The sequence below is a fragment of the Lycium barbarum genome, chromosome 9, assembly GCF_019175385.1.
Source record: "Lycium barbarum isolate Lr01 chromosome 9, ASM1917538v2, whole genome shotgun sequence".
Lineage (NCBI taxonomy): Eukaryota > Viridiplantae > Streptophyta > Magnoliopsida > Solanales > Solanaceae > Lycium > Lycium barbarum.
The window spans coordinates 15,969,246-15,981,616 of record NC_083345.1 but is presented as its reverse complement, the minus strand read 5'-3'; the positions used below and the strand labels follow the sequence as shown (position 1 = coordinate 15,981,616).

At 29.8% G+C, this 12,371-nt stretch overlaps 1 protein-coding gene across 1 annotated transcript; it reads right to left on the bottom strand.

Annotated features, from left to right (window-relative positions):
* Window positions 1-10,539: 10,539 nt before the first annotated feature.
* LOC132610160 (hydrolase 3-like) lies at window positions 10,540-11,871 on the bottom strand. The gene has a single exon (XM_060324448.1). The coding sequence runs from the start codon at window positions 11,721-11,723 to the stop codon at window positions 10,746-10,748; it is 978 nt and encodes a 325-aa protein (XP_060180431.1). The 5' UTR covers window positions 11,724-11,871; the 3' UTR covers window positions 10,540-10,745.
* Window positions 11,872-12,371: the final 500 nt, after the last annotated feature.

Sequence of the window (12,371 nt, the reverse complement as noted above, 5' to 3'; positions counted from 1 at the left end):
TTTCATATATCCTTTTAAATATTTTAAATTATAAATTATTGTGACTTATAGTACTCTTTACGTAGTTTTTAAATATGTAAATTTTATTTTAAAAAAAAAACTTAAAATTTCATGTCCGAATTTACGGTCAAACTAAAAAGATTTAACTCTCGAAATTCTAACCATGCCGCATAAATTTGGACAGAGGGAGTAGTGTATTTAAAAGTTACATTTACTCTAAAATATATAGTAATATTTTTACATAATCAAGAAGTTATTAATTTTTTTCTCTAAATTTACTCTTATTTTAGTAAATGAGTTTTTACATATTCAAGAAATCATATTAAATAGGTACTACTTAATTAAAAGTAGTTTAGTGAAAGCCCCCCTTATTTTTTAGGGGTGAGTGGATTTCTTAATAGGTATGTCCAAACTAAAAACACCATATAATATAGACGGGAGCGAGTACCTTTTAGACTATTTTTTCCTCATATATTTTGGTAAAACTTCGACAATCTTGGAGCCAATATTTTTTTTCCAAGTGAAGCATTTATTAAGTCATGCTTTACATTTAAATATGTCTCACGTCATATGTTTCTTTCCATATTTTTTCACTTTATTTGTGTTAAACTTCCAAAATCTTAATTTTATAGTGATCATATATGCTTAGATCCGTTACAGAATTATTTTCAGGTATAATTTCAATATTTTGTTACTTTATCAGAAAACTTGAATTATTATTTATTACCACCAAGGATGTGGTGCAGTGGATGGGGTTGCTCTGCTCTTAACCTAGAGGTCTTGGGTTAGAGCCCCTGGGTATGGAAAAATCCTCGGTAGGGGAGCTCCCCTCCCCCCCCCCCCCCCCCCGAATGGATCCTACGGCGCGAATCTGTTATAGTCGGGCTCCAACGTGTGTTACCGAACGTCAGATAGGAAACCAACTTTTTTTATTATTATTAATGTTTTATAAGTTCATTAGGTTAATCTGTGTGTGTAAAGATTCTAAACTAAGGTTATTTAAATTGATTTTAGAAGATGAAAATATGAATCTTTTGCTAATACATGTGAAAATAAAATACATTATTAAAATCTTAAATGAGTTCAAGATAAACATAAATGAGTTTGAAGTAATAATTCCATAAACCGTGAGAGTTAGAATATTAAAAGAGTAAAATGAAGTTTTCATTTCATATATGGGAAACATATATACTTATCTGAAATTTTAATTATTATGTGAGATTGTTACTTTATGTGTTTTGAAGCTTGTATTTTATATACCACTAATTTTTTTATGTACCTTATTTTAGGGATTTCTTTAAAGATCAAAGTCTACTCTTTTATCAGTCTAATAAAAAAATTAGGACATATTTGAAATTACTTAGGATATTTTTCATGAATAAGTGTTATTTTTGCTGAGTTGGACTGCCACGTAGATGTTTTTTTAACGTTGGGGTGTTTTTTCTTATGCCTTAACGCGCCTCCAAGCGGTGTAGTCACCTGCTTGGACAGGTCAACTTTTAAGGGTGAGAATATTTCACTTTTAAAATTCTCAGGAGGGTAATAGGACTCTGGTAGAGATTTGGTGTGTAGTTGGAATATCGGTCAAATGTTGAGGGCTCATTTGGCCATTTTCTCACACAAAAATTCTTTCTTTTCATAGAATTTGTATTAACCTTTTTTCCCTATGAAATGGTTAGTACAACGACTTTTAGTAGGTTAACTTAGAGTGTATAGAATACTTCAATAATTAATAAAATAAGCATCTTTTGAAAAAAGAAGACAAGAACCTTTAAAGTTTTATTTTAAATTCTTTCAATTATATTTGGGATAAAGAAGAGGAAAAAGGAGAAGAGGTTAAAACCTTCCAGAAATTTGGTGATTCTACGGATTATATTTTCATTATGAACCAAGTATGATTCTTATATAATTAGTTCTTTTATTCTAACTATCTTTTTCTGAATTGAACAATAAAAAATTTAGGGACAATTTTATATGTCGCCTTTGAAATATCTATAATGTCTTACAAATATTAAAAATAAAAATTATTGAATGGTATCATATAGTGTTGAAAACAAAAATAATGTTATTAGTCATGCTCGGATTGTCTTCAAAATCTCTTGTTTGATTAGCTAAAATTATTTTTTAAATAATAAAGTATATACAAAAAACTAAATTACATTGATTCGTGAGGTACATTTTAATGAATAAAGGTTATTTCTTGAATTTCTTCTAAAACTAAGATTAAAAATTATACTTAACTAGCACAAATTCTAGATACATAAAATAATGAGTGAAATTAGTAAACACCAAAAGAGATCTATTTTATATTTTTTTAAAAATCACACGCTCACAAATTCATAAAAGTATGAAAATATTTTTCAATCTATGATCTTCGCCAAGTTGTTAATTATCATACTAAATCATGTTAGTTTATAGAATATCGAATCATTTGTGTCCATTTGGAATTTGCTAATTTTCCTACTTAGTTTCTTCCTCCTACGTAAAATTTTCTTTAAAAACTATTCAATTATATGACGGAGAAACATTAATAATTATTAAAACTTATCAATAAGATATGATTTACTTGCAATTACATTAAATCAATTATATGGTAAACAAAATATGACACATATTATACTTATTTAATGAAATTTACTATTTTTATATTCAAAATTTGGGCCCGGGCTTAGCACGGACCTCCCGTAACTAGTATTATTTATGTATATTAAGTGAATTTGCTTACACAAGTGGAGTATATGATTTGGGCTCAACACTCGTACAATCTGGTTTGAGATGATCAAAGTTTTGAGCAGTTACAAATTTAAGGTGTACTGGAATCTACCACCTACAGAAAGAATAAAGTGCAATACAGATGATGCAAGTAGGGGCAATCCATGCCGAAGTTCTTACAGTTTCTGTTTGAGAGATGATAGAGGGGATTTGATCTATGCTCAAGCTCAGCAGATTCATGACACAACCAATAATGAGGCTGAAGCAACAGCTATTCAGGAGGCTTTGAGGTACTTCAAAACCAGACAGATACATCAACTGATTGTGGAAACTAATTCATTGGGGCTACTACAGATGATACAAAGACAATGGAAACATCCATGGTAACTTTCTAATGTAGTTGAGGAGATTCAAAATACATTGGAGGAATTACAAGGGCATACTGTGCATGAATACAAGAAGGCAATCAGTTAGCAGATTTTTTAGCAAACTATGCACTGGGGAACACAGGACTGCTGCAGATCAATTCTTTTGCAGATATACCAACACATGGAAGGAGAATACTCAACATGGTCACACAGTACCACTCATCCGCTCCATCCTAGTTATTTTTTCAAATTTGTTAGGATGTTTTGTTCTTTCTTTTCCTTTCTACATTTATTTTCTGTTGAACTTGATTACATATAATAAAATCTTCTGCTATGATAAATCCTAGCAGGACAAAATTTGCTTTAACAAAAAAAGTATATGATTTGGGCAAATTTATTGAGTTTTTCCTGACCCTTAACTTCTATGATGGATTTAATCCGGAGTAAAACAATGGATGTTTGGATATTTAGAGGCCCACAGTCAGGGGCGGAGCCACATTGGCTCCAGGGGTTCGAACCCCCTTGACGAAAAATTATAGTGTATTTTCAAAGTTAAATTATTTGTTATGTATATATAGTAGATGTTGAACCCCCTGACTTCTTCGTGTATTTACCTTTTAGAATTTTTGAACCCCTGGATGAAAATTCTGGCTCCGCCACTGTCCACAGTAACCTCTCCCAACACAGACAATGACACAAAACAATGCCACTCAAGTGTTGATCATGGACCACAATGGGAACACGATATAAGAAAATATTTCTTGGGCCTTCCGTCCTCATTCGTTATGGTTGAGCGCAAAATTTAACAAATAAAAAGAAAATTTTAAATTTTTGTGATATTAAATTAAAGAGGCGTGTAATGATTTTTATTTAAAATAATTTTGTAATTTTAAACTTGCTATATTTTAATTGTTAATTTACTAAATATAGAATAAATCATTCTTTTCGATATAGAATAAATCAATTCTTTTCGAAACGTATTAAAAAATAAATCGTCACTTCGTTGTCGCCGAGTCCATGGTATATTAGTGATTCTATTGTTTATGAGGTGCAAACTAAAGGAGATATTTAAACGAAAACTCTTGTCCCAATTGCTGTTCTTTTGTCACGTTGGGAAGTGTTGATCGTGGACTGGAATGGGAACACGATATAAAATCATTTAATATTAGGATATGAGTAATATTGCTTTACATGTGCTGGGGAGGTTGAAATTAATGCGGAAAGATAATGCTCCATTCTCACCGGATTTTGAAGTGAAAATTAATTGCTTACTTGCCATAAAGCTTATTACCAAGGAAAATACACAATATACTTTTGGTGTTATTAGTTTTTCATAATATTATTATTAAATATTATAAGTACTTATTATAAGTGAACAAAATTATTTTTAGAGGAAGATAAGCAAATATGTAGATTTCCTAGTGAACGAAAGACATAAAACATGCAAAGAATTTGTTAATCTGTGAAGATACGTCCAAAGAAAATCTACGTATCAGGAAAGTGTTGATCATTAATAGAATGGGAACACGATATAAAATTATATTTTTAATAGTAAGGAAATATTTCTTATTATTTTATTAAATAGGATAGAAGAAATATTGCCTTCCATGTGCCGGGAAGGTTGAAGCTAATATAGAGAAAACTATTGAAAGTAATGATAGTGTTAAAATAAAACAAATGGTGATGCCAAATTCTAAGATGCGATCGAGTAAATCAATGAGATGAGTTAAAAATTATGAAGTTTTAGATTCAAATTAACTTTAGCAAAACCAAAAATATTAAGTGGTAACTTTTTTCATTTATTCAAATTTTATAAAGTTACTAGATGTATGAGACTATGAAGGATAATATATGTGTGCTAGTCACTCCTAGATGCTTCGACATTACGATTATACTCCATATATATATATATATTTACACTATATAGAAGAGCCGGTTGGGCTCCCCTTTCGTCGTCCGTTTGTGGGCCCAACCAGACTCATATATATTAAATAAATGGTGGGCCCATATATTATTTATTATTAAAAAAATGGTGAGCTCATATATTATTTATTATTAAAAAAAAAACAACAACTCATATTAAAAATAAAATTGTGACCATATATATTAAACAATAACTCATATTAAAAAAAAATTGTGGACCCCATATTAAACACCAACCAGTAATAAAAAAAAAATAGAACCCACCACATTCAAACTCATGGGGAAAAAAAGTGGACCTCATATTAACAAAATCAAACAATATTAAAAAAACAAACAATGTTAAAAAAAAGTGCTTAGAAAAACAAACAATTAAATCAATAATCAATAACTCATATTAAAAAAAAATTATGGGCCCCATATTAAACACCAACCATTAAGGAGAATCCACCACATTCAAACTCATGGGGGAAAAAAAGTGGATCTCATATTAACAAAATCAAGCAATATTAAAAAAAAAAAAGTGAATTCCATATTAAAAAAACAAACAATGTTAAAAAAAATGCTTAGAAAATCAAACAATTAAATCAATAATGATGAATTTATTGCCATATGCGTATCAACCTATTAGCGGGAGTAAATGAAATTATTGTACAACAACATAAAAAAAAAAAACTCATATTAAAAAAAAAAAAAATAGAACCCGGCACATGCAAACTCATGGGAAAAAAAGTAGAACCCACCACATTCAAACTCATGGGGGTAAACAAAGTGGATCCCATATTAACAAAATCAAGCAACATTAAAAAAAAGTGAATTCCATATTAAAAAAACAAATAATGTTAAAAAAAAAGTGCTTAGAAAATCAAAAAATTAAATCCATAATGATGGATTCATTACCACATGCGTATCAACCCATTAGAGGGAGCAAATGAAATTATTGTACAGCAACATACTTAAAATATAAAAGTGCTTAGAAAATCAAACAATTAAATCAATAATGATGGATTTATTGCCACATGCGTATCAACCCATTAGTGAGAGCAAATGAAATTATTGTATAACAACATACTTAAAATACTTATATATTAAAATACTTATATATTAAAATAAGATAAAATTTAATTACTTTTTCATTTTTTTCCTTACTCTAATAAATGTGAAAAGAGATTAATGTCATAAAAGGAAAAATAATATTAAATGGAGATCAAATAATTAATAAGGTAAATTAGTGAAATTCTAATTCTAATTGACGTTTCCTTAAAAAATTGTGTAAAAAATAACGTGACAAGTAAAATGGTCTCATGCTTCGTCGTCCGTTAAGCATTTAAAAAAAAACGTGTGGTCCCCATATTAAACACCAACCAATATTAAAAAATAAAAAAAATACCAACCAATTAAGCATTAAAAAAAAGTGTGGTCCCCATATTAAAGATCAACCAATATTAAAAAATAAAAGAAAAAAAACGCCAACCAATATTAAAAAAAAAAAAGGAAGTAAATTAAGTGGAACCCACCATCTCCAAACTCACGGGGAAAAAAAAAGGTGGACTCCATATTAACAAAATCAAGCAATATAAAAAAAAGTGAACCCCTTATTAAAAAAAATATAATGTTAAAAAAAAAGTACAGACTTTGTATTCGGAGCAAACACTAATATAATAAAATTTTAGATACGGAGCACAAACTACAATATTATATTAATTGTGTTTTGAACATAGTATATGTATATATATTATATGCATAAAAATAATACAAACTAATAATGTTAAAAAAAAAGTGCACCCCTTAAAGGGAGGACCCCATATTAAACGACATCAAGCAATATAAAAAAAAAGTAAACCCCATATTAATAAAATCAAGCAATATTAAAAAAAAATGAACCTCATATTAAAAAAATAAATAATGTCAAAAAAAAAGTGCAGACTTTGTATTCATAGTAAACACTAATATAATAAAATTTTAGATACGGAGTACAAACTACAATGTTATATTAATCCTGTTTTGAACATAGTGTGTGTATATATATATATATATATGTGCAAAATAATAGTGCAAATTAATAATGTCCAAAAAAAGATGCACTCCATATTAAAAAATCAAACAATATTCATGTAATTTCCAAAGTATCTCATTAAGTCAAATGAGCTAAAGCGAGAATATTTACATTCTTTTAAATAGAAAATCAATTTCTACTTTGTTTCGTTTTAAACATGTAAAGGTAATTTAATAATTTGAATTAGAATTATCCAAATCCAAATTTGATAAAAAATAATAAGTATTTTACACTTTTAAATTAATCAAATTAAAATTGAAAGTATCAACTGATGCTTAAATATTACTATTATTTTATTTCAAAAAGAGGAAAATGGTTTCCTTTTAAACAACTCTTTTCTTTTAAAAAATATTAATAAATTTGCGGATTTTGTATTCGTAGCAAACATTAATATAATAAAATTTTAGATACAAAGCACAAACTATAATGTTATATTAATCGTGTTTTGAACATAATATATATATATATATATATATATATATATATAATCATTATTCAAAGATAACTACATACACATAAATACACTATAATCCAAAGTATTGGGCCCGTGCGCAGTACGGGCATAGGTCATCTAGTATATATATATGCATGGGTTGGAGTTTGGATGTGGTTTCGTCGTTCACCTCCAACTCATGTGGAAAAAAAAAATGTGGACTTCATATTAAAAAATAGCAATATCAAAAAAAAAAAAAAAAAAAAACGTGGATCCCATATTAAAAAATCAAGCAATATCCATTTAATTCTCAAAGTATTCCCCATTAAATCAATAATGGTGATTAATTTTTCAAAACTAGTTCTGAATATATTATTATCAACCTTCATTTTTTAAAAGTTACTATTACAACTGATTACATTTTGTTGTTCCATAGGTGATATCTTACCTAACCAACTGTAATTCTATAATCAAATTAATTGAATATTGTTACAACTGGAAAAAAAATGTGGACCCATATTAAAAAATCAAGCAATATTCATGTAATTCTCAAAGTATCCCCCATTAAGTCAATAATGGTGATTAATTTTTCAAAAGTAATTCTGAATATATTATTATCAAGCTTCATTTTTTAAAAGTTACTATTACAACTGATTACATTTTATAGTTCCATGAGTGATATCTTACCTCACCAACTGTAATTTTATAATCAAATTAATTGAATATTGTTACAACTGATAAAATAAATTACTTGGATGTTTATTGCAGTACTGTTTAATATCCTAAAAAGAAACTAAGATGGGTATTACATTTTCCAATGTCTTAAGTTTCTAATTATATACGGAGCACCATAATAGCCAAAATAATTTATTAGTACATATTTATGATAGGTTAAGTAAAAAAAAAAAAAAATAGGATAGAAATCTTATACCGCATCTATGCTCATGTTATATGACACAATATACATAATCACCATATGTATAAAAAGTTTCACGTTTTAGCCTAGGGGAATGATAGTTCAAATGACGTTTCCGTATTTAGAAGTAGTTAAAAATTCAATAAGTTTTGAAATTCTGGTTCAAATTTGATTAACGCGTAGTTTAAAAGTGTCTATTAGCCTGTTTCTTAAATAAAGTCATATAAACTTAAACAAAGAAATAACATCATGGTACAAATTATTGAACCCGTGCTCCCAAAATTTCTATATTTACATACGTGACTTTCAAGAAATGTTGTAGAATATATCAATTCTTTTTATAATTGCATAAAAATAAAATTATAAATATATGTTGAATAAAATTATAAATATATGTTGGGCCCGTGCTGGTACGGGCTCTGGTATCTAGTATATATATATATATATATATATATGATTAGAGTTGACAAACAAACAAAACCAGCAATATATTTGTTAGTATCAAATAAAAATCTAAATGGGGCGTGGCCAAGTGGTAAGGCAACGAGTTTTGAACATTTAGGGGTAGAGCACTGTTTCGGTGTGGGCCGCGAGAGCTGTATCAAATCGAGACAAACTCTGAATACTAGATATGACCTCAAAATAACAGAGGTTAAGATCGGCTAGTGAGATGATGGGTTTCTTTTGTTCCCTCCGGGCGATCGGAAAAGAAAGAAATGGTTAATATATAAAAATAAACGTGATGATGGACCACACTAGCAGAACCAAAAACAGATTTGTACATGTCACCATGTCGGTAGCCGTTGGGGTTTATTCCCCAAAAGATGAATGACATTTAATAGTCAAGCATTATTAATTAATTCATAAAACATCTAAAACTGATACGTAAGAGATGACATCATCGTATGGCTAATATACTCCACCCGTTTCAATTTATTTGAACTTTTTCGAGATATGAGCGTCAAACTTTATAACTTTGACAGTAAATTTCGATAATGTTTTTTAAATTTGTAAAAATAAAATTTATATTTTTAGAAACTACATAAAAAGTACTATAAGTGATGATAATTTATAATCCAAGTAATTACGAAAAAATGTAAGAAAAATGAGTTCAAAGAGCCACCTCGTAGACTGCCAAATAATAATAGATTCACATAAATTGAAACAGAGAGTATTGTTTATTCCCTACAAGACAAGATATTTCTACAAAATAATCCTGTAAGGTTTGTCTTTAATGTCCCAGCTCCTCGAGAAAACTCTATTTCCATCTTACAAGGTCGTCAATATTGACTAGGAGAATTTTATAGCTAATATAGAAAGTAATGGAGAAAGATACAGTCGCGCACCCAATTCTGACATTAGACTCGAGGATTGGGGGTTGTTGAAATGAGACGAAAGAGGAGAAAAATGGAAAAACAGGAAAAGAATGAGTATCAGTCTAGGAATAAGTGGATTCAGAATTTAAAAATTACAGGTGCCACTACTTTATATATGTAGTATACTTATCATTAGCTACGAAAAAAGGATGGGTTAGATTGATTAGTACTTTTGGGTTAACCTAATTAGGTCTTTTATTTGCAAATAAATAAATGAATTCCACGGTCTCATATGATTTAAATTTTATTCTAGAAGAAAACAAAAATCAAACACGATGATTCATTAAAGAACGTCTCCAATTAAATTATTTACTACAGTATCATAGTTTCTGCTTTCTACGTACTCTTTGTTTGATTAGATTACTTTACTTTCAATATTCGTTGCGTTGTAAAAGTTTCAAATTTTCAACCTATGAGAATCAATTCAGAACGTCTATTAATCATTACAGAGGTGAAGCTGAGAGGAGGAAGAAATGAAGAACAATTGAAATGAAAGTTTTGATCTCATTATTAATTTACACTAATCATGTCGTGGAATTCACAAAACTAATATAATAACTTGTGTATTGCATAAGTAAAATTCTCATCGATCTTTCTTACTCCGTAACTCAGGTTTTGTGATACTATATACTAAAGAACCTTATTTCTTGCTTAGCTACTTGGATTCTTAAGTGGAATTAGTCACCAAATGTTTTTCCGATTATTTACATTGTGTGGCAAGGGAAAAGAAAAACAAAAGGGAGAAGTTGCAGAATGAAAGGAAATGATTTCATGATCTCCTGTAATAGTTAGAATTTGAATACAAGAAAATTACATATTTTTATAAAAAAATTCCCGATTTTCTTTGTACTTGCTTAAAATCATGTTTTATTATGCAAATCGATCCGAGACAGAAATAAAGATGCAAGAGAAAGCAAACAACAATGTCACAAATCCAACAAGCTGACGTAACAAACTTTGGGTATCATTGGCGATGGACAAAAGCTGCATAACACTTCATCATACGTTTAGCTTCTTCAGATTCAGGTTTATAAATCTGAAAAGAATGTCCTTCATCAATCTCAACAAACTCCAATTCTCCATTCCACCCACTCTTATTCACCCCTTCAACAAATCGACCCCCAATTTCTATTGGAATTACATAGTCTTTTTTTCCCATACATAACAAAAGTCTTGAACAACCTAGCCCTGATAACGATGGAGCCTTTTCAGAAAATGGGTTAATTAATGGACTATCAATTGGGGATAATAATCCAGACTCTAATGGCGGACAAATATTAACCCAAATCTTATAAGCCAACCCCTCTTCATCAATATCTATATTTCGAATTAAGAAATAAGGATAAGCAAGAATTGATCCAGTAACTTTCACCTCATTATTCAAGCTTTCTTTGCCAGCCCTCATAGTCATATGGTACACTATATTGCCACCAGCACTGTCCCCAACTAAAAACAATTCACTAAAATCACCATAATTTGTTAACCATGAGTCTCTATTATTAATACTGGAGGAGTACTTTTCATTAGCATGCGAAGCGACCCATTGAAGTGCATTCCAACAATCTTCGTAAATAGTTGGTACATCAACTTCTGGGGCTAAGCGGTAATCTACAGAAACAACAATGACGTTTAACTCAGAAGCTAAAGAGTTAACATAACGGTGAATCCAAATAAAGAAGGCGGATTCGATGCAAAGTCCACCACCGTGGTAATGCACTAAGACGGGGAGTTTTTGGGCATCGGTGGTGTTTTCAGGTAGGTAGAGTCTGGCGGATACGTGGGGTGAGATAGTAACGTCTTTGGAAAAGACACCGTTTGATGGGTTTTCTGGTGAAGGGGGAACGTAAAAAGAACCATGCACGTCGTAGAAACGCTCAATGCGGCCGCTTTTGTATAGCCGGAAGTAGTCGTCCACTTCTTTGACTATCTCGTCAGAAGCCATGGTAGTAAGAGAGAATGCTGAAAAGTCCTTTTAAACATAATGCACCATGTTTGCGCAAACCTTTTAAAAGGAAAAAGTAAACTTAGATTAAACTAAAATAATGAGAGCTAAGTATGGGTAGAAACAGACAAATTATAAAAGTTAAACTTAGCATGGTCACTAACTGTTTGGTAGCAGAAAGCGTCTTGAAATTCATATTATGGAACGACGGATACTGGTGTGCGTTCGGTTTTATTCGGTTTGATTATTTCAGGTTCGGTTTTTTTAAGGTGAACACCAAACATCGAACCAAACTAGTTCGGTTCGGTTCGGTTCTTTCGGTTTCGGTTTTTTAAAGTTCGGCGGTTTCGGTTTTTTCAATTCGGTTTTTTTAATATAATATTAGAAGCGATTCCATTGACACTAATTCATATTCTCAAAAGCAATAAAACATAAAACTGAAAATTGAAATCAAAATCAAACAAACAGGATACACCAGAACAGAAAACTATAATCATGACATAGGATTACTAGGTGTTATATACGTACCGTAAGAATAATTAAGAAAACACATAAAAGAAATACATTAATCCTAAAGAGACATCCTAGTTACCTTTCTTTGTTAAAGATATTTGATTTTTTCAATTGAAGTGGAAAATCAGGGATATA

Coding starts and splice junctions, on each gene's coding strand:
- LOC132610160 (XM_060324448.1), bottom strand. CDS start 11,723: ATGGCTTCTGACGAGATAGTCAAAGAAGTGGACGACTACTTCCGGCTA.